At 44.5% G+C, this 21,997-nt stretch overlaps 1 protein-coding gene across 1 annotated transcript in view; it reads right to left on the bottom strand.

Moving 5' to 3' along the window:
* Positions 1-21,997, bottom strand: part of LOC144688627 (solute carrier family 12 member 5-like) — a 742,161-nt gene that overhangs the window by 233,428 nt on the left and 486,736 nt on the right. The window contains exon 5 of the mRNA XM_078555421.1: positions 16,867-16,921. Coding sequence (XP_078411547.1) covers positions 16,867-16,921 — 55 coding nt within the window. The remainder of the gene's footprint in view (positions 1-16,866; positions 16,922-21,997) is intronic.

The raw sequence follows: 21,997 nt of genomic DNA, 5'->3' as shown, positions 1-21,997 counted from the left end.
ACACAGCCTTGCCAGAAGTAGCAAGGACTGCAAAATGAATTAAATTGTGCAGGAGAACTGGTCTCGAACTGCAATAAAGATAGGCCCGTTTTATGTTCGTTAAGAGGTAATAAAGATGTCTGTCTGTGCCAGCCTGGGGATTGATAACAGTGTAAGAGATAACAAAGTGGAGTCAGACTGGCTCTATTCCTTCAAGCATGCCCTTGTGAGAAGCCCAGGAAATAAAGACATGGGAAAAGACACTTATGTAATTGAAGGTCAATTCAATGGGCTAAAAACAGGTATTACCTTATAGGCCACAAGGCCAGAGCTAAAAACAGTATAAAGAAAGAGCACACAAAGGCATCATTGCTGCAGTGGATTAGAGCGATTTGGTCTGTTGCTCCAAAGTCGAGCACGGAGGGCTCGTCGGTGGATTGACCAGCAAGACCGACTCTGGCTCGTAGGGAAACTAAGCAACTGGTAGTATCATGAACATCTACTGTTGCACAGTGGTTCAATAAAGGTGTAGCACATTTAGTGGAACAATATCTAAGTTGTTGTGTGCCATTGTTATCTAGAGTAAAGCAAGAACATTTAGACCATGCAGAGGGTCTTACAAATGTTAACGACAAATATCTGGGGATTCAGAGAAATCAACACACAGCAGGCAGATTCCAGGCAGGGGTGGGGAGTAGGGGTAGGAGTACATGGAGAAAACTTGTCACCTGTACAAAGCTCTTGTGACTGCGCCTCATTCTGTTCCTTATCACATTGCGATTTGTGTGACCTTGAGCTGAAATTTCGGCTTGGTGAGCGGGGGCGAGGCCCGCTTGCCGAGGTGTAAAATGACATGGCGTGTGTCCCGACATCACCGCGCGTCATTTAGATTTTCAGAACAAAAACAAAAATATCTGGAAAAACTCAGTAGGTCTGGCAGCATCTGTGGAGAGGAGCACAGTTAACGTTTCGAGTCCGCATGACTCTTCAACAGAACTAAGGAAAAATAGAAAAGGGGTGAAATATAAGCTGGTTTAAGCTGGGGGGGAGGGGGGGTGTTGGGACAAGAAGAGCTGGATAGAGGGTCAGTGATAGGTGGAGATAACCAAAAGATGTCACAGACAAAAGGACAAAGAGGTGTTGAAGGTGGTGATATTATCTAAAGGAATGTGCTAATTAAGGGTAGAAAGCAGGACGAGCAAGGTACAGATAGCCCTAGTGGGGGTTGGGGTGGGGTGAAGGAATCGAAAAAGGTTAAAAGGTAGAGATAAAACAATGGATGGAAATACATTTAAAAATAATGGAAATAGGTGGGAAAAGAAAAATCTATATAAATTATTGGAAAAAACAATAAGGAGAGAGAAAATCGGAAAGGGGGTGGGGATGGAGGAGAGAGTTCATGATCTAAAATTGTTGAACTCAATATTCAGTCCGGAAGGCTGTAAAGTGCCTAGTCGGAAGATGAGGTGTTGTTCCTCCAGTTTGCGTTGAGCTTCACTGGAACAATGCAGCAAGCCAAGGACGGATATGTGGGCATGAGAGCAGGGTGGAGTGTTGAAATGGCAAACGACAGGGAGGTCTGGGTAATGCTTGCGGACAGACCGAAGGTGTTCTGCAAAGCGGTCACCCAGTCTGAGTTTGGTCTCTCCAATGTGGTCACTGCTACCTAGGCCTTTACTCTGAGGTCATTAATTAATCCTGCCACATTACATAATACCAAGTTGAATATAACCTGCCCTCTTCATGGGGTATGTGGAACATTCCTTGTTCCAATCCTACTCAGGCCCCCTCCCACAGCTCTTTTTTGGTAACATCGATGATTACTTCAGTGCTGCTTCATGGTCTCATCGGGACCTGGAAAAATTTATTAATTTTGCTTCCAATTTCCACCCCTCCATCATTTTCACATGGTCCATCTCTGACACTTCCCTTCCCTTCCTTGACCTCTCTGTCTCAATTTCTGGTGATAGGCTGACCACCAATATTCATTACAAGCCTACCGACTCCCACAGCTACCTTGACTATAGCTCCTCACACCCCGCTTTCTGTAAGGACTCCATCCCATTCTCTCAGTTTTTTTGCCTCCGTCTCATCTGTGCCGATGGTGCCACTTTCCAAAACGGCGTTTCAGACATGTCTTCCCTCTTCCTTAACCGAGCTTTCCCCCTCACTGTGGTTGACAGGGCCCTCAGCCATGTCCGAACCATCTCCTGTGCCTCTGCCCTCACACTTTCCCCTCCCTCCCAGAACCATGATAGGGTCCCCCTTGTCCTCACTTTTCACCTTACCAGCCTCCTCATTCGAAGGATCATTCTCCACCATTTTCACCAACTCCAGCATGATGCCACCACCAAACACATCTTTCCCTCACCCCTCCTTGTTAGCATTCCGTAGGGACCATTCCCTCCGGGACACCCTGGTCCACTCCTCCAGCATCCCCAACACCTCATCCCTTTCCCAGGGCACCTTCCTATGCAATCACAGAAGGTGCAACACCTGCCCCTTTACCTTCTCCCTCCTCACCGTCCAAGGGCCCAAACACTCCTTTCAGGTGAAGCAGCACTTCACTTGCACTTCCTTCAATTTAGTCTACTGCATCCGCCGTGTCCAGTGGTTTCCTCTACATCGGGGAGACCAAACGCAGACTGGGTGACCACTTTGCGGAACACCTTCGGTCTGTCCGCAAGCATGACCCAGACCTTCCTGTTGCTTGCCATTTCAACACTCCACCCTGCTCTCATGTCCACACGTCCGTCCTTGGCCTGCTGCAATGTTCCAGTGAAGCTCAACGCAAACTGGAGCAACAGCATCTCATCTTCCTATTAGGCATTTTACAGCCTTCTGGACTTAACACTGAGTTCAACAACCTCAGACCATGAACTCTCTCCTCCATCCTCACCCCCTTTTTTTAATCCCCTTTTTTTTACATTCATTTTTATTTTTATCCTTTTTAATTTTATTTTCATTCATTTATCTGTGGTTTTATCCCCACTCCCATCCCATTTTTTATCCTTTTTTTCCCCACCACTGCCCTCTCCCCCGATCCCATCTCCTACAGGGCCCTCTGTTACTTGTTCCATGCTGTTCTTTCACACAATGCTACCCTTGTTCTGCTATAATCACATTCTGCTTACTTACCTTTAAGCCACTATCAGCACCTTTTTTAGCCCTTACCATTACCTTTTTACACCCCCTTTGTCCTTTAGTTCATGATGTCTTTGTCAATCTCTTGTTTGTCCCCACCTATCACTGGCCTTCTATCCAGCTCCACCTGCCCCACCCCCCTTTAACTGTATAAATTTCATCACATTTCCACTTCTCTTCAGCTCTGAAGAAGGGTCAAACAGACTCAAAACATTAACTCTGTTTCTCTCTCCACAGATGCTGCTAGACCTGCTGAGTTCTTCCAACATTTTCTGTTTTTGTTTCAGATAACCTGCTCTCTGGTTAGGTTATTGGCTTCACAATACAGTGGCTCCATTTGAGAATTAACTGAAAAGTATGTGAGAATGGAAAATGCAGGCAACCATTAAGGAAGCAAAGCTGCTGCATATCTGCCAGATCATCAATCGTCTCTATTGTGCTTTCTCCAATTGGTATGGATAATAAGCCAAAGGGCATCCGGTCATTGCTGAAGTGCAAGTTGAGCTTAATCAGTATACCTGACCTGAGATTGCAGGAGTGCCTTTGGGAAAGTGGCACATTACATGTGTGCATCCAAACCTCTTCCAGCCTCTGTGGGATTGAGATGTCAATTATCAGGGTTGGCATCTTGGTTACCTAGATCTGTGAGTTTGCGCCTCAGCTGCACCGCTGTATCAGCGAAAATCTAATAGCGCAGGCGCAGCTCTGGGGCATGACATTGGCTTTCTGTTTGTCATTGGGAGGTTGACTATATTTGCCCAGTGTTCATTAATCTATTGCATCTATCATTGCACAGGGAGAAGGAGAATTGAATAACGAAGCCTGCACGCTTGATGGCAATGATCCGATTGAGAAGGAGAAGGGCCTGGGATTGCCTAGCGCAGCTTTGAGAGGAGGCCTGGCTTGAGGGCCATGGTCCAGGGGGGTTCCAGCAACACCCAGAGCATGAAGGGTTTGATTCATCCCACGGAGGTGGCTTGCACGACCAAGAACCTACCAAAGAAGGCTTTTCTATCTTATAACAATGCCGAGCATGTCTGTGCTTGTCAAGAGATGTGGTGGATCATATCTGCCACATTCTGCGGGAGGACATAGTCTGGGAGGAAATCCCCTTCCAGTGCCCCTGAAGGTCACTGCCGCATTCAATTTTTGTGCCTGTGGATTGTTCCAGGGATCCACCGGAGACCTATGCAGCATCTCATAGTCCTCCACACGTAAATGGATCAAGGAGGTGACAGATGCCCTCTACAGTATGACTCATCATTACGTCTAGCTCACACTCAATGAAGCTAGCCAGGCTGTTAGATTCCTGTGGTTTGAAGCTATCTCTTCCCCAGAGTACAGGGTGCAATCAATTCCACACATGTGGCTTTGAGAGCTCCATGGCAGCAGCCCCAGGTGTTTACTAACAGGAAAGGGTTCCACTCCCTGAGCGTTCAACTGGTGTGCGATCGTCAGAAGCACATCATGCACGTTTATGCCAGGTACCCTGGGAGTTCCCATGACTCATACATCCTGAGTCACTCCCAGGTGCCTCACATATTTGAAGGTCCTCAGCGATTACAGGGCTGGCTGCTGGGGATGAGGGGAACCCGCTCAAACAATGGCTCATGACACCCGTGCATCGTCCTCAGAGCGCCTCAGAGGAGAGATATAATGCGGCGCATAGCACGACACGATCCATCATCGAGCAGTACTGTCACCCTGAAGATGCACTTGCAATGTTTGGACCGCTCAGGTGGGGCTCTGCAGTACTCTCCACAGAGGGTGTCTCGCATAATTGTGGCCCTTCACAACCTGGCGCTTCAAGGGGGAGTTCCCTTGCCAGAGGAAGACATGGAGGAGTCTAAAAGCTCCTCGGATGGTGAAGAGCAAGAAGGGCAGGAACCTGAAGAGGGAAATGAGAGTCAGCTGCCATGTGATGACGCCATTGAAGAAACATGATATGGACGATGCGCTTGCACCACACTGAGAGTCACAAGATTCCAGAGGGAGTTAGGTGCAGGCAACAAGACATGACCACATTCCTTCTGTTCCTCAGTGCCATGCCAGTGCACTGATGGAGGCACAGGCAGAGGATATTGGGATCAGCCAGACACTCTCAGAGTCACCTGGCTGGATGGCGTCAGGGACTCCAGCTGCTGGTCCTCCTCCACATGAATGCTGCAGGGCCCCCGCCTGACTCCCTGAGAAGAATGGGCTCCTGGAGGGAGGTGAAGTTATCCCGCCTCCTCTTGCCCACCCACTGATGTTTCCTGCCAATGCTTATAACAATGGAGTGCAGGTCCGAGCGTAAATCCAGCAGGATCTGCTGGACCAAGGTCTCCAAGGCGGCCCCCACCTTTCCCATGGAGACTTTGAGATGCTCGCATGTAGAAAGCCATGACATCAGAAAGAATGTGGATGGACTCCACCATTCTTCGCTCTAGTCTGTTGACTGCCTCTCACAACTCTACCTGATGTTCTACCGCCTGTCTTTGTGTCTCCAGCATTTTAGCGATGGCCGCTTCCAAATGCTCAACATCTAACTCAGACTCGGTGGGTGCCTGATCTCCAGCAGTCCTCCGAGTGCCAGAGACCTGGTTTGTCACTGTCTCCGGCTGCTGCGGAGACGTGTCGGTGAGAAGTTCCCCAGGATGTGAACCTCAGCCTAATCTAGTTGGGTGATCCACTGGGGTGTGTGTCTCTGTGCTGGTGAAGGGTGCAGGTGAATGCAGTGATGGGTCTTCATCTGGTGCATTCTCATCATCCTCCTCTGGGCTGACCTGGGGCTGGTGCTTATGCTTGGTTTGGAGCTCTGTCTGGGCCTGCTGGTGTCTGCAAGAGACAGAATATAGATTTAGTTCATGAGCAGGCAGAATGCAACATTGCATGTCACTCACTGTGATTCTCAGGATGCGATCAACTCATGGAGGGCTCATCCATACTGGCTTTCTGGGAGAGGCTGATCTCACCATCCCAGAGGAGCGATCTTTGTCTTTACCTAGCAGCTTGGTGGCATCCTCCTCACACTGGGACAGCTCCTAGGCATCTGCCACCCCTTCTCCCATCTGGGCTATCACCCTCTGGCTGTGGGTGAGATTGGCCTGCGTGAAGTCAAATAGATGGTGTGAAGAGATGGAGGAGAGGTTGGGAAGCATCCATGTCTGCTGTGTGTGCTGAGCCCACCCCAGTTAGGGCTGTGGATGGAGTTTGTGCAGCATGGTAGTCAAGATGCTAGTGATGTTAAAGTGTCCATGAGATAATCAGTGCTGATGTGACCCCGGTTATAGAACAAAGAACAAAGAAAAGTACAGCACAGGAACAGGCCCTTCAGCCCTCCAAGCCTGTGCTGATCATATTGCCGGTCAAACAAAAACATTTTGCACTTCAGGGGTCCGTATCCCTCTATTCCCATCCTATTCATGTATTTGTCAAGCTGCCTCTTAAACACCACTATCGTACCTGCTTCCGCCACCTCCTCTGGCAGCGAATTCCAGACACTCACTACCCTCTGCGTAAAAAATTTGCCCCGCACATTTCCTCTATAGTTTTCTCCTCTCACCTTAAATCTATGTCCCCTAGTAATTGACTCTTCCACCCTGGGAAAAAGCTTCTGACTATTTACTCTGTCTATACCACTCATAATTTTGTAAACTTCTATCAAGTCACCCCTCAATCTCCGTAACTCTAGTGAGAACAATCCTAGTTTCTCCAACCTCTCCTCATAGCTAATAACCTCCAGAGCAGGCAGCATCCTGGTAAACCTCCTCTGCACTCTCTCCAATGCCTCCATATCCTTCTGGGAATGTGGCAACCAGAATTGCACACAATATTCCAAGTGTGGCCTAACCAAGGTTCTATACAGCTGCAGCATGACTTCCCAGCTTTTATATTCAATACCCCTGCCGATGAATGCAAGCATGCCATATGCTTTCCTGTCTACCTTATCCACTTGCATTGCCACTTTCAGTAACCTGTGGACCTGTACACCCAGATCCCTCTGCCCGTCAATGCACTTAAGGGTTCTGCCATTTACTGTATTAGACCTTCCAAAATGCATTATCTCGCATTTGTCCAGATTAAACTCCATCTGCCATTTCTTCGCCCAAGTCTCCAACCGATCTATATACCGTTGTATCCTTTGACAATCCTCTTCACTATCTGCAACTCCTCCAACCTTAGTGTCGTCTGCAAACTTACTAATTAGCCCAGTTACATTTTCCTCCCAATCATTTATGTATACGACAAACAGCAAAGGTCCCAGCACTGATCCCTACTGAACACCACTAGTCACAGCTCTCCATTCAGAAAAGCACCCATCCACTGCTACCCTCTGTCTTCTATGACCAATCCAATTCTGTATACATCTTGCCAGCTCACCTCTGATCCCATGCGACTTTACCTTCTGTACTAGTCTGCCATGAGGGACTTTGTCAAAGGCCTTACTGAAATCCATGTAGATAACATCCACTGCCCTTTCATCATCGATCATCTTTGTCACTTCCTCGAAAAACTCGATCAAGTTAGTGAGACACGACCTCCCCTTCACAAAACCATGCTGCCTCTCACTAATACGCCCATTTGCTTCCAAATGGTAGTAAATCCTGTCATGAAGAATCTTCTCCAATAATTTCCCTACCACTGACATAAGGTTCACCGGCCTGTAATTTCCTGGATTATCCCTGCTACCCTTCTTAAACAATGAAACAACATTGGCCATTCTCCAGTCCTCTGGGACCTCACCCATAGCCAGTGAGCGTACAAATATTTCTGTCAAGGCCCCAGCAATCTCCTCCCTTGCCTCCCTCAGTACTCTGGGGTAGATCCCATCTGGCCCTGGGGACTTATCCACCTTAATATTCTTCAAGACGCCTAACACCTCCTCTTTTTTGATCTCAACAGGCTATCTACACATTCTTCCCTAGACAAATCGACCGCTAAGTCCTTCTCTTTGGTGAATACTGATGAGAAGTACTCATTTAATATCTCTCCCATTTCTTCTGGCTCCACACACAGATTCCGACCTCTGCCTCTGAGTGGGCCTACCCTTTCCCTGGCTATCCTCTTGCTTTTTACATATGTATAAAAGGCCTTGGGATTTTCCTTAGTCCCGGTTGCCAATGAATTTTCATGACCCCTTTTAGCCCTCCTGACTCCTTGCTTAAATTTCTTCCTACTTACTTTATATTCTCCATGGGCTTCATCTGTTCCCAGCCTTCTAGCCCTTACGAATGCTTCCCTTTTCTTTTCGACTAATCTCACAATATCCTTCCTTATCCAAGGTTCCTGAAACTTGCCATACTTATCCTTCATCCTCGCAGGAACATGCCAGTCCTGAATCCTTATCAACTGATGTTTGAAAGCCCCCCACATGTCAGTTGTTGATTTGCCCTCAAACATCTGCCTCCAGTCCATATTCCTCAGTTCCTGCCTAATATTGTTATAATTAGCCTTCCCCCAATTAAGCACCTTAACCCGAGGACTCCTGTTATCTTTATCCACCAGTACCTTGAAACTTACTGAATTATAGTCACTTTTCCTGAAATGCTCCCCTACTGAAACTTCAACCACCTGGCCGGGTTCATTCCCTAATACCAGGTCCAGTATTGCCCCTTCCCTAATTGGACTATCTACATATTGTCTCAGGAAGCCCTCCTGGATGCACCTTACAAATTCTGCACGATCCAAACCCCTAGCACTAAGTGATTCCCAGTCAACATAGGGAAAGTTAAAATCACCCACCACAACAACCCTATTGCTTTTACATCTTTCCAAAATCTGCCTACATAACTGTTCCTCAATCTCCCGCTGGCAATTGGGAGGCCTATAGTAAACCACCAACATTGTGACTGCACCCTTCCTATTCTGTAGCTCTACCCATATTGCCTCGCTGCATGAGCCCTCCGAGGTGTCCTCCTGTTATACAGCTGTGATATTCTCCTTAACCAGCAGTGCAACTCCCCCACATCTTCTACATCCCTCTCTATCCTGCCTGTAACATCTAAATCCTGGAACGTTTATCTGCCAATCCTGTCCATTCTTCAACCAAGTCTCTGTAATAGCAATAACATCATAGTCCCAAGTACTAATCCAAGATCTAAGCTCATCTGCCTTGCCTGTTATACTTCTCGCATTGAAACAAATGCATTTCAGACCCCCAGTCCCACTGTGTTCAGTAATTTCTCCCTGCCTGCTCTTCCTCTTAGTCCTACTGGCCATGTTCACTAGTTCCCAGTCATTTATTTCACCTGCTGACTTATTGCTCTGGTTCGCATCCCCCTGCCATACTAGTTTAAACCCTCCCGACTGACACTAGCAAACCTCACAGCCAAGATATTGGTGCCCCTCCAGTTTAGATGCAACCCTTCCTTCTTGTACAGGTCCCACCTGCCCCGGAAGAGATCCGAATGATCCAGATATCGGAAACCCTCCCTCCTACACCATCTGTTCAGCCACGTGTTCAGCTGCACTATCTTCCTATTTCTAGCCTCACTGGCACATGGCACAGGAAGTAATCCTGAGATTACAATCCTAGAGGTCCTGGTTTTTAACTTTCTGCCTAACTCCCTGAACTCCCGCTGCAGGACCTCGTCACTCTTCCTGCCTATGTCGATAGTACCAATGTGTACCACGACCTCTGGCTGTTCTCCCTCCCTCTTCAGAATGTCCCTTACCCGATCAGAGACATCCTGGACCCTGGGAGGCAACATACCATCCTGGTGTATCTTTCACGACCACAGAAGCGCCTATCTGTGCCCCTGACTATAGAGTCCCTTTTGACAATAGCTCTTCTGTGCTTTGACCTCCCCTGCTGAACAACAGAGCCAGCCGTGGTGCCACTGCTCTGGCTAATGCTATTGTTTTCCCCTGATTGGTCATCCCCCCAATAGTATCCAAAATGGTATACCTGTTAGAGAGGGGGACAGCCACAGGGGATTTCTGCACTGACTGCCTGCCCCTTCTAGCAGTCACCCATCTATCTGTCTGTACCTTGGGTGTGACCACGTCTGCAAAACTCTTGTCTATGGCGCTTTCCGTCACCTGAATACTCCTAAATGCATCCAACTGCTGCTCCAACCAATCCATGCTGTCTGTGAGGAGTTGCAATTGGGTACACTTCCTGCAGATGTAGTTGTCCGGGACACTTGAAGCGTCACAGATTTCCCACATCCCACAGGTGAAGCCCCAGCAACTGCCATTTCTAGAACTATTTAATAAATTAATTTAAATCTAATAACTGCTTATTGACTCCTTATTAACTACGTTCCCTAGGACTAGATTTCTACTATAAATGCTAAATTCTAAGAACAGTAATCCCCTGATTCTTGTCTAGATACCCTCTACTTATTAATTAAGTGATTAATTTATTTGGTTTAATTAGTTTAACAATGTTTTAGTTTCAAATTCAGTATAGATTCCCTACCAGCCAATCAGGTCACAGATTTACCGTGATGCCACTTTTAATTTTTTTTTAAGACCCGAGGTCCGCCCTCCGACTCTGCTCCCTGGAACTAGGCCGCGAATCCCCGAGGTAAGGTTTTTATACTCACTGCTCTGGAACTCCGCCCTCCGACTCTGCTCCCTGGAACTAGGCCGCGAATCCCTAAGGTAAGGTTTTTATACTCACTGCTCTGGAACGCCGCTCTCTGACTCTGCTCCCTTGAACTATTGTGTGAGATCCCTGAGCAGTGTAACCCTTTGAGTGCATGATGCCATAATGAGAGTGTGGGATTGGAGTGAGTTGAAGATTGACTTACCCTGGTGGAGCGGATGAGATCATTCATCCTCTTCCTGCACCGGATGGTGTTTCTCGAGCAGATGCCCCTGCAACCACCTCCCAGCCCGGCGAGGCGAGGCTGGTGGAACTCAGGTAGAGGATATCCCGGTGCTGCGGACCCCATGGACGAGGGCCTCAAGGGAGTCATTGTTGAACCTCGGGGCAGCTTTTTTCTTCGGTGGAGTCATATCAATATGTTTCTTGCACACAGCTGGCTTGCTGAGAGTAATGTGTGTGTTCAGGTGGTGTTTGAATGTGGCGCCCGGACCTTTGAATCAGTGTCCGCCCCACCATGTGATTCGGACAGCTACTCACCAATGCATAATTAATTAAGTTCCGAGTGTGGAATCGGGCGCGATTGCCCGCCACGCCACCCAACGGGAAACATGCTGTAAAATCCGCCCATCATGCACTTAGTCTCCGGAATGGAAAATTCCACCCAGTGTCTTAAAAAAAAATGTTGTAAGTTGCTTCACAGCAGCATTATAAACAAAATATGACACTGAGCCAGATAGGAGATACTTTGTCAGATTAACAAAGGTTGGTCAAAGAGGTAGGTTTTAAGGAATATCTTAAAGGAGGAAAGCGAGGTAATCCAGAGCTTGTTCACAAAACCTACCCATCAGCTGAACATCAGGAGTGAAAAGAGGGAGGGGGCAAAAGGTAAAGCATGCACTCCATTCGCACTGCTGTGAAAATTGAATCTATACTGTAGCAGGGTGATAAGCATGACGTTAGCATTAGTGAAAGAGCTCTTGTTTCTCTCAGTTGTCACTGATCAGGAATAGTTGGTGTTGAGCCAAAGGACAGAGAAATTACATCTTCTTGTGCTCATTTTTTGGGTGGAAAATTAAGATTAGGGTGGCCATGTTTGGTTTGCTATCTCCTGCAGCTAAACTCCCATAGACATAGCCTGTTGCTAAAATAAATGACTTCCAAGCTTGCAGATTGTCCTCTGAAACAGATGTTAGCTGCTCAGGGTATGGAGCCCTAATGCTGGTCACTAACTGAGTGAAGCTTGCTGTCCTTCAGGGATACCTGAAGACCACTCACATAAAGGCAAGGGAACTTTTTTTCTCTGTAAAGCCTGGAGAAGCAAGAGTGTGCCTTCTGGCTTCACAAAAAAAACTGTTGGTCCCATTCGGCTCTCCACGATATCTTCCCCCAGTCCACAATTTCCCAGGATTAAACTGTGGGCCAGCTCAGTATCTGAGCCAAACAGAATTCCTAAGGCCCCAGCCAGCGAGCTACATTGAGGTGCTCAATTGGCATCTGCAGCTCACCAGTTTCATTCAGCTGAGGCCAAGTTACGGTTGGTCCTTGGAGCCGCCATCTTTTGTTTGGGTATATTTTGCAGTCATGCCTCCCATTTGACGTTGGTACAACTCAAATTTCTCCCCAAGTGGAACAATGTTCAATTCCTCAGCAATGTCATTTTCTTGTCAAATACACTGTCAGCTAAAATAAATTAAAACTAAAACTATAATGTAAAGCCACTTTGCATGTGCCTTGATAATTCACTCACAATCTTTTGTTGACTTTCATCCTATGGGGAAAGTGCTTTCATATTTTCATTCATTTTTCACAGCTGGCTAACGCTGGATAGTACTTCAAGGCTGCACTATCTTGGTAACCAGTCGGCAATGGACAATAATGAATAAGTAATATCAGAGATGCAACACCATAATAAAATCATGGTAGCCATTTGGACCACAGAGTATGAAAAACACAAGATACCACAGAGTGTACAAAACACAAGACAGTGTTTTCAGAAATCTGAGTCATTCAAAATCCGATATTTATGTCTGAAATATGTTTTAACAACAGTAATAATCAATTTCATAATCCATTCTCCAATCTTCATGACATCTCCAAGGCTCTCTAGACAATTATTATGATAACAGCTCACAGAGTAAGGCCCTAGCACATCTGACTTGTAATCAAAAGCAGGTGACATTTGCTTTGTGTGGCTCCCCGAAGCAGCACTAATGCAGAAAATCAGATTACATTGGTGACAGGCCTAAAGGGGCCTGTGCTTCAAAGTGCAGGTGCTCCAGTAATTTGAATCTGTGTGCAACACTTTCAGTTTACATGTATTCATCTCCCCTGTGTCTAAAGCATGACATTTCTGATTTATACAACTCAGACTAATGTACAAGGCAGCATTGTGTACAATCTTGAGGTATGAAAATTACTGAGACTAGTGCTTTACATAGAATATATATCACAGAAATAGATCGTTTGGTCCAACTGGTTCATGCATTCATGCTTCACATGAACCACCGCCCACACTTCTTCATTAAAGACTATCAGCGAGCTGGTCCTCTCTCCTTCATGTCTTTATCTAGCTTCCCTTAAAAGTATCTAACCTCAACTACTTCTTGTTTTAGTGACTTCCACATTCTAACCACTCTCTGGGGGAAAGATTTCCCCTGAATTCCTGATAGGATTCATTAGTGACTATCTTATATTTATGGCCCCTAGTTTTGGTCTCTCCCACAAGTGGAAACATTTTCTTTACATCCATCTACTAACACTTTTCATAATCTTCTTTCAGGTCACCCCTCAGTTTTCTCTTTTCGAGAGAAAAGAGCCCCAGCCTGTTTAATCTTTTCTAATAAGAATAACCTCTCAGTTCTGGTGACCATATAACATGGTGGCCAGAACTCGCACAGGGTTCCAATGTGCCTAACCAAGGTTTGATACAGCTTAACTTCTCTGATTTTCAATTCTAATCCTATTGAAGTGAATCCCAGGGCTTTGCCTACTTTTTATGGCCTTATTAAAGTTTGTTACTGCTTTTAGAGACTTGTGTATCTTGGAGTTGGAGTGATAACAGATAGGGGTGGAACATTCATGAGGACTACGGAGTCTTGGAAGAACTCCTGCTCCACCTGGATCCACAGCAACACTGAAAAAAACATATATCTTTTGACTACAGCGGCCCTTTTACAAATCTCAAGCAGAGTGCACTCAGCTTTTGCTCTACTCAACTGAAACAAATTTCTGCAAGTATGCCTAAACCAGATATTTCATACATAAGGGGCCTAACAACTGTTTTAGGCAGCCACCCTGGATGCCTTCACTAATATAACTGCACCTTTATCACAGATTGGGCACAGAGCATTGCACCCTGAAATTGGTTTAATGTGTCTTCATTTTCCACTCAGAAAATGGAACAATGTGGACCAATTTACTCCCCTACGGTCCTCCAGAGTTTGTTTTTCCCATTGAATAAATAACACCAATGCTTTTAAAATGCTGAAGGACATAACATTACAAATGGACCAGGTTATTTAATTTAACAGTGAATGCAGAATTACAGAACACAAGTATAACATTTACAAACCTGAAGTGAGTCAGAGCCTAGATTTTTCATTACGGAGAGGTAACTAAGTAGAGTAAATTTTCATTAAAAGCAGTTCACGCCGTGTACATGAGTATTTTAAAAAAGATTTCTGGATGAACATCTGATTAACAACAGAAGTGGAGATTATAAGGGTATGTATAGACAGAGATAACAAAAATGTTCAGTGGAACACAGTGATTCCTTTCTTTCTGGGATCATGAACACAGTATCCGCTGTCAGTTTGCAAAGTGCTAATTGCTATGTTCAAACCAATTTGCCAGAATGATACTTGACTATTAGGTGTCAGTGAATGTTTCCTTTTGGACTTTTTCTCTGTGCCCCTCAGCTCACTTGGGAGATTAGACAAATTGGATAATGTCATTGCTAGTACAAATTATATATGCTCTGTTGGAAAAAGTGAACTTAATGAGCCAAATGGTCTTTTCTCATCCCACACTGTTCAGTAACATGAAAAGGAAGGTATTTCTATATTGACATAAATTGTAAAATACCCTTGTACCTGTTGCTTAATTGGTTAAATGGAGGTTGGGAATAGTTATTTTGTCCAGGATTTCTTGGTCTCCAAGTGACTTCATCAAGTTCCTTTTCAGTTACTTCAATCAGCGCACAATTCCTAAACTCAATGCTTGTGGGCACCAACATCTTCAACACCTTAAATAAATTACTGTCAGAGAAGCTTATAGTGCAGAAGAGGCCATTTGGTCCATGGTGTCCATGCTGACCCTGGCCTTTTTGAAAAAGCTATTAGTTTCACTCCCCAGCTCTTAACATACAGTCCTGCAATCTTTTACTTTTCAAAGATTTCCTATCCCTTTTTGAAAGCTCCTACTGAATGTGCTTCAATCAGGCAGCGCATTCCAATCTGTGTCCTCTGGTTACTGACCTACTTTCCAGAGTGACAGATTATCTTAACAATTTTGAACATCTCTATTAAATCTCCCCTTAGGCTTCTCCGGTGTAAGAAAAGCAATCCCAGCTTATTTAACGCCTCCACATAACTAAAGTCCTGCACCCCTAATATTATTCTGGTAAATCTTTTCTGCATTCTCTCCAAAAAATATACATAGGAATCTAGGAGCTGGTGTAGGCCGATCAGCCCCTCATGCCTGCTCCACCATTCGACTCGATCATGGCTGATCATCTACCTCATCACCATCTTCCTGCACTGTCCCCATATCCCTTGATGTCATTAGTATCTAGAAATGTATCGATCTCTGTCATGAAGATACTCAATGACTGAACTTCCACAGCTCTCTGTGGTAGAGAATTCCAAAGATTCAGCATCCGCTAAGTGAAGAAATTGCTTCTCATATCAGTCCTAAATGACCTACTCCTTATTCTGAGACTGGGTCCCCTGGATCTAGACATCCCCTTCCCCCACCAACCAGCGGAAACATCTTTTCTGCATCTACCCTGTTTAGCCCCTTAAGAGTTTTGTAAGTTTCAATGAGATAGCCTCTCATTTTGCTAAACTCTAGTGAATACAGGCCCAGTCTCCTCGGACTAGCGAAAGCTAAGGGGAGATTTAATGGAGATGTTCAAAATTGTAAGAAGTTTTGATGGGTAAATGAGGAAAATCCATCACTATATGAAAAAAGCCAGGGAGTGAAACTAATTGGATAGCCCTTTCAAAGAGGCCAGGATCAACATGGACACCATGGGCCAAATGGCCTAATCTCCTCAATCTCTCCTCATAGGACAGTCCAGCCATCCTAAGAATTAGTCTGATGACCCTCTGCTGCACTCTCACTATGGCAAGTGTATCCTTCCTTAGGTAAGGGGAGCAAAACTGGAGCAAAAAGGGGAGTGGGGGTCCACTAGCTCTGTTACAAAGGTGTTGGATTACAGTAAGACAGATGTATCTGAATGACCCTTTTGATCAATGCTCGAGGTTTTCTGCTCTCAATCATCACATTTTTGTTCTGCTTAGCTGGGCTGCTGGATGGTATCACTCATGAGCATCACTCAATTTGAAGCATAGAAATACCAGTGGGAACACAATGATGGAGTTATCTGTGAAGCAGCCAATCCTGCACTAAAAGGGAAAGTGGAAGTAGCAAAAATGACACTGTTGGATGAATCCAAAAAAATAAACCCTTCAATTTAAACATTGTCCTTTTGAAATGTATGTAAGAATACATCTGTTCCACAATTCCTGATCTCAGACGGACTGCCTGGGGCGGTACGAAGTAGAGGTAAGCTGTTCTTAAAGAGTGAGTTGAAAAAGACGAGGCTGAGTTAGCATGATCCACTCTTGTGAAACCCCTCATTAAAAAGACCTATTAATTAGATACCCGCCACTGCCCAATACTGAGAGATTATGACGAAAATTATGAAATTCTTTTGCACTATTGCAATGTTAATTTTAATCCATCCTTTACTGATTTAATGCTCCATGATTGCAGTGGACTGTCTCATTTAAAACGGACAGTGATTTAAATTTGGCTTAAATCAACAGCTGGAGAGGAAGAGGGCACGAGAGTCAGAACACTCATGTGCATACACTGTTCACCTGCTTTGCAACATCTTCGTACTTTCAGGTGTTCAACCATGCATCTTTCTATTAATTCCTCAAACATAATCAGTTAGTAATTGTAAATAGTGGTATCCATACCTGGCACAACACCATTGGTAGCGATCGCACTCATCGAGATTGCTGTTAACATAGTCTGAAAGAGAAATTCAGGACATAAGGTCAATGGAGGGGATGGATCTTCAAATTAATGGTTGATCCTGTAGTAAACACATATCAAAATTAACTGTTTCATTAGTCATTTGTCATTGGGCTCTGGGAAACTCATCAAGGGTCGATAATTTTCAAGGGTTGATTTTCAATCCAGGGTTGGAACCCGATGCTTGGATAATTTCCCTGCATATCATTCACACAGAAAAATATTCAAATGTGAATGCCCTAATTGAGCTAATGGCAGGCTCAGTTTTCAAATAGTGGTGCAGAATGATACTAGGAGGCGAGAGCTGCCTGCAGAGCACAAGCAGGAAACCCAGGTGTAGCCATAATGGGGCCTGCCACTGCCTTGCAGAAGACAGGAGGTAGCACCTCAGTGGTCCAGCAGCCTCACCATGCATAAAAGTGGCTTAAAGGCCAACTGAAAGGTACTGCACACAATCTGGAACAAAATCCCATATTGTCAAAAATTTCTCGTCACAAAAAAATTAATTGCTCTCTGTGTTGAACTCAACAACTGAGCAATATTGTGCATCAGACTGTTTGGATTTGACAATTTACAAATTGAAAACTGCCTTCTGGCCTTCCTGGCCCATTAACAAGCTTCTCAAGGAGCTTAGCAGGTCCATAATTGGAGGTGAGTTGGTTCCCAATGTCTCCTCAGCCCTTTCCTCACTTTGAAAATTCCAGCATGTTCTGGAAGCGTCAGGATACTGACATGCCATCTGGGAGTGGCTATTATCAAAGTGTGCCCTCTTCTATTCGCATCCCCATGGGGGATTGAAAATTCCAGCCCATTAGTCTGTTTAAAAAGGTGAAACATCTCCACCTTGGAAAAGTACAAACTTTTGCACCTTCAGTACTTTTACCAATTGAAATAATTGCTGGATGAATGCAATAGCCAATCAGGAAAGGAATACAAGTCAGTACTAAACTCTGTCACCAAATGGCAGTGTATGCCTATAGTGCTCAATGACATTTTAAATGTAGTGATATCTGAAAAGGATACAAATGACAACAGAGAAAAAGAAGCATAAATTGCTGCCAAAACATTATTGATGACAACACAGTCAGTGCATAAGTGGCAACAGGAAAACAGTTGAGTGATTAAGCATATAATTCACAACAATATAAAAAAGAAAACTAACCAAAGAAACTACTGTAAAAACATAATGCAGCTAGAGTTGCTGTATCACAAAATGTCTCACATTCGGCATTTTGCTGAACAGTTCAGAAAGTAAGGCCTACTCAACAGGCCTTGTGTAATTTTAAGGAACCGAATAATTGTATGCATTTAGCATGCCATGTAAGTAAGGCTTTCTGAAGCATTTACTAAATATAGAATTGATAACTGGTGATGATATAGTAACCTAAAATTGTATCAAGCTGTATTTGAACTCCTAGCTGATCACCCATTGCTTTGCTTAGGTTGGTTATACTGTTTAATAATCAGAGGAAATTTACGTTTCATGGGTAGCTTACTATTTTCTTCTGTTAACGTGATCTGTCCCTTTAAGGCCACAAGGTCTAATTGCTGCAAATAGCCAGACTCTCAGATTCTGTTAAATAGGTAATTCTATTATATGGTGTGATTCTTGGTCCCACATACTCTGCTGCTATCAGCATTTTAATTAAAGATTTATGATTGCAATTCTGGTTGAATGGATGTCACATCATTGAATTAATAAGCACAAGGAATCGAAGCAATTTCTATTCCTATTTGATTTCTTATGAGTGAAGTGCATTGAACCTTGGTGGCCACTCAGAGAAACTTCATTGTGTGGCATCTCCCTGTCTCTGAGCCTTGTATCACAAAAAACCTACAAAGTTTGCATAGATTAAGGATAGTCTGGCGCTGCCTCTGATTTTCAGTGCTAAGAGTTTTTCAGTGATATGTTAGTATGCTGGAAGCAAGCCTTTGGCCTTGTGTAGTGAAAGGCTTAAGTCCTCCATCAGATAGTCCTGGAGAGTGGAGACGAGAATATTGAGGTGGGGAGGGGGAGAAGGAGGTGGTGACACTGCATTTCACCAATAGTGTGATTCATAATGATTCAGCAGCTTATTTTACAGAGTGCCTGATTTCCTTTTTCATGGATGTCACGAGAAAGTCAAACAATGTGTAAAATGGGCTGCCAGCTCATAGAAACATAGGAAATAGGAGCAGGGGTAGGCCATTCAGCCCCTCCAGCCTGCTCCGCCATTCATTATGATCATGGCTGATCATCCAACTCAATAGGCTGCTCCCACTTTCTCCCCATATCCTTTGACCCCTTTCGCCCCAAGAGCTATATCTAACTCCTTCTTGAAAACATACAATGTTTTGGCCTCAACTACTTTCTGTAGTAGCGAATTCCACAGGCTCACCACTCTCTGGGTGAAGAAATTTCTCCTCATCTCAGTCCTAAATGGTCTACCCCGTATCCTTAGACTGTGACCCCTGGTTCTGGACTCCCCCACCATCAGGAACATCCTTCCTGCATCTACCCTGTTTAGTCCTGTTAGAATTTTATAGGTTTCTATGAAAACCCCCTTCATTCTCCTGAACTCCAGCAAATACAATAATAACCGGCTAAATCTCTCTTCATATGTCAGTCCTGCCATCCCAGGAATCAGTTTGGTAAACCTTCGCTGCACCCCCTCTATAGCAAGAACATCCTTCCTCAGGTAAGGAGACCAAAACTGCACACAATATTCCAAGTGTGGTCCCACCAAGGCCCTGTATAATTGCAGCAAGACATCCCTGCTCCTGTACTTGAATCCTCTCGCTATGAAGGCCAACATACCATTTGCCTTCTTTACTGCCTGCTGCACCTGCATGCTTACCTTCAACAACCTGGGGATACCCAGGTTTCATTGCACATTCTCCACTCTCAATTTATAGCCATTCAGATAATGATCTGCCTTCCTGTCTTTGCTACCAAAGTAGATAACCTCACATTTATCCACATTATATTGCATCTGCCATGCATTTGCCCACTCACTCAGATTGTCCAAATTACCCTGACGCATCTCTGCATCCTCCTCACAGCTCACCTTCCCACCCAGCTTTGTGTCATCTGCAAATTTGGAGATATTACATTTAGCTCCCTCATCTAAATCATTAAGATATATTGTGAATAACTGGGGTCCCAGCACCGATCCCTGCGGTACCCCATTAGTTTGCCTGCCATTCGGAAAAAGACCTGTTTGTTCCTACTCTTTGTTTCCTGTCTGCCAATCAGTTTTCTATCCATCTCAATACACTACCCCCAGTCCCATGTGCTTTAATTTTACACACTAATCTCTTATGTGGGATTTTGTCAAAAGCCTTCTGAAAGTCCAAATAAACCACATCCACTGGCTCCCCCTCATCAACTCTACTAGTTACATTCTCGAAAAATTCCAGTAGATTTGTCAAGCATGATTTCCCTTTCGTAAATCCATGCTGACTCTGTCCAATTCTGCCACTGTTTTCCAAGTGCTCAGCTATTAAATCTTTTATAATGGACTCTAAAATTTTCCCCACAACTGACTTCAGGCTGACTGGTCTATAATTCCTGGTTTTCTCTCCACCTCCCTTTTTAAATAGTGGGGTTTCATTAGCTACCCTCTAATCTGAAGGAACTGTTCCAGAGTCTATAGAATCTTTGAAGATGACCACCAATGCATCCACTATTTCTAGGGCCACTTCCTTAAGTACTCTGGGATGTAGATTATCAGGCCCTGGGGATTTATTGGTCTTCAATCCCATCAATTTCTCCAACACCATTTCCCAACAATACTGATTTCTTTCAGTTCCTCCCTCTCACTAAACCCTGTGTTTCCCAACATTTCTGGTATGTTATTTGTGTCCTCCTTTGTGAAGACAAAACCAAAGTATGTATTTAGTTGGTCAGCCATTTCTTTGTTCCCCATTATAAATTCCCCTGTTTCAGACTGTAAGGGACCTACAATTTTCTTCATCAATCCTTTTCCCTTCACATACTTATAGAAACTTTTACAGTCAGTTTTTATGTTCCCCGCAAGCTTACTCTCATACTCTATTTTCCCCTTCTTAATCAATCCCTTGGTCCTCCTTTGCTGAATTCTAAAATGCTCCCAATCCTCAGGTCTGTTGTTTTTTCTGGCCGATTTGTATGCCTCTTCCTTGGATCTAATACTATCTCTAATTTCCCTTGCAAGCCATGGTTTGGCCACCTTTCCTATTTTAATTTTGCGCCAGACAGGAATAAACAATTGTTGCAGTTCACCCATGCACTCTTTGGACATTTGCCTTTGCCTATCCACCGTCATCCCTTTAAGTAACATTTCCCAATCCATCATAGCTAACTCACATCTCATACAATCGTAGTTTCCTTTCTTAAGATTCAGGACCCTAGTCTCAGAATCAACTACGTCACTCTCCATCTTGATGAAGAATTCTATCATATTATGGCCGCTCATCCCCAAGGGGCCTCGCACAACTAGATTGCCAATTATTCCTTTCTCATTATACAATACCCAGTCTAGGATGGCCTGTTCTCTAGTTGGTTCCTCAACATATTGGTCCAGAAAACCATCCTGTATACACTCCAGGAATTCCTCCTCTACGGTATTGTTACTAATTTGATTTGCCCAATCTATATGCAGATTAAAGTCACCCATAACCACAGATGTTCCTTTATTGCATGCTTCTCTAATTTCCTGTTTAATGCCATTCCCAACATCACCACTACAGTTTGGGGGTCTATATACAACCCCCACTAATGTTTTTTGCCCTTTGTGTTTCTCAGCCCTACCCATACAGATTCCACATCGTTGGAACTAATATATTTCTTCACTATTGTGTTAATTTCCTCTTTAACCAGCAATGCAACTCCACCGCCTTTTCCTTTTTGTCTGTCCTTCCTAAATACTGAATACCCCTGGATGTTCATTTCCCATCCCTGGTCACCCTGCAGCCATGTCTCCGTAATCCCGACAATATCATACCTGTTTACATGTATTGTGCGGTTAATTCATCCGCTTCATTGCGAATGCTCCTCGCGTTAAGGCACAAAGCCTTAAGGCTTGTCTTTTTAACATTACTTGTCCCGTTCCC

The sequence above is a fragment of the Cetorhinus maximus genome, chromosome 13 (assembly GCF_964194155.1).
Source record: "Cetorhinus maximus chromosome 13, sCetMax3.hap1.1, whole genome shotgun sequence".
NCBI classification, from domain to species: Eukaryota; Metazoa; Chordata; class Chondrichthyes; order Lamniformes; family Cetorhinidae; genus Cetorhinus; species Cetorhinus maximus.
This window is presented reverse-complemented; position numbering and strand designations above follow the sequence as displayed.